Source organism: Phyllostomus discolor, chromosome 3 (genome assembly GCF_004126475.2).
Source record: "Phyllostomus discolor isolate MPI-MPIP mPhyDis1 chromosome 3, mPhyDis1.pri.v3, whole genome shotgun sequence".
Classification (NCBI taxonomy): domain Eukaryota; kingdom Metazoa; phylum Chordata; class Mammalia; order Chiroptera; family Phyllostomidae; genus Phyllostomus; species Phyllostomus discolor.
In genome coordinates, this window is record NC_040905.2 from 40249055 (window position 1) to 40250357 (window position 1303).

General features: G+C 46.0%; 1 protein-coding gene across 1 annotated transcript; it reads left to right on the forward strand.

The window, feature by feature from the left end:
• Window positions 1-227: 227 nt before the first annotated feature.
• On the forward strand, window positions 228-1060 carry LOC114491318 (heterogeneous nuclear ribonucleoproteins A2/B1-like). Its single transcript, XM_036020353.1, has one exon. The coding sequence runs from the start codon at window positions 295-297 to the stop codon at window positions 793-795; it is 501 nt and encodes a 166-aa protein (XP_035876246.1). The 5' UTR covers window positions 228-294; the 3' UTR covers window positions 796-1060.
• Window positions 1061-1303: the final 243 nt, after the last annotated feature.

The following is a 1303-nucleotide window of genomic DNA, read 5'->3' on the forward strand; positions in this document are numbered from 1 at the left end:
CAGCAGTGCCAGCTTGCCTTGTAGTGGTGCCCCCAGCGTTGTCATTTCTCCAGCGTTGGCAGTTCTCACTGCAGCACCAGGATGAGTCCAGCTCACATACAACTGTGGAGAGGGGTTTCATCTCGCTGAGCTGTGGGAAACTGGGCTGAAGCGACTGAGTCTGTGATAGAGAGAAAAGGAACAGTTCCTCTTCTGTTCAATAAAGTAAACTATGGTGGAGTGAGCTTTGAAACCACAGAAGGAAGTTTGAAGAACTACTAAGAGCCATGGGGGAAACTTACAGATTATGTGGCAATGAGAGATCCTGCAAGCAAAAGATCTAGAGGATTTGGTTTTGTAACTTTTTCATCCATGGCTGAGGTTGATGCTGCCATGGCTGCAAGACCTCATTCAGTTGATGGGAGAGTGGTTGATCCCAAATGTGCTGTTGCAAGAGAGGAATCTGGAAAGCCTGGGGCTCAGGTACCTGTGAAGAAGCTGTTCGTTGGTGGTGTTAGAGAAGACACTGAGGAGCATCATCTTAGAGATTCCTTTGATGAATATGGAATAATTGATACCATTGCGACACTTACTGATAGGCAGCCCGGAAAGAAAAGAGGCCGTGGAGTGGTTACTTTTGATGACCATGATCCTGTGGATAAGATTGTGTTGCAGAAATACCATACCATCAATGGTCATAATGCAGAAGTAAAAAAGGATTTGTCTAGACAAGAAATGCAGGAAGTTCGAAGTTCTAGAAGTGGAAGGAGGCAACTTTGGTTTTGGAGACTCTCACGGTGGTGGTGGAAATTTTGAAGCAGGACCGAGAAGTAACTTTAGAGGAGGATATGGTGGCTATGGAAGTGGTTGTGGATTTGGGGATGGCTGCAGTGGGTGTGGAGGAGGACCTGGAGGAAATTATAATGGAAGTGGACATTATAATGGTTTTGGAAATTATAACCAGCAACCTTCTAACTATGGTCCAATGGAGAGAGGAAATTTTGGTGGTAGCAGGAACATGGGGGGACCATATGGTAGAGGAGACTGTAGTCCTGGAGGAGGTGGAGGAAGTGGGGGTTATGGAGGGAGGAGCTGATACTGAACTTCTTCCTATTTGCCATGGGCTTCACTGTGTAAATAGGAGAGGCTGAGAGCCCAGAGGTAGCAACAGCTTCAGGTTATCAAAATAACAGTGTTAAGGGAACTCTTATCTCAGTCATGCATAAGTGTGCAGTGATACAGCAGAGGACACCAGAGCGGAGGCAGAGAGCTGTTTTGTGAATGGATTGGATTATTAAATAATGTTACCTTGCTGTGGAGGAAG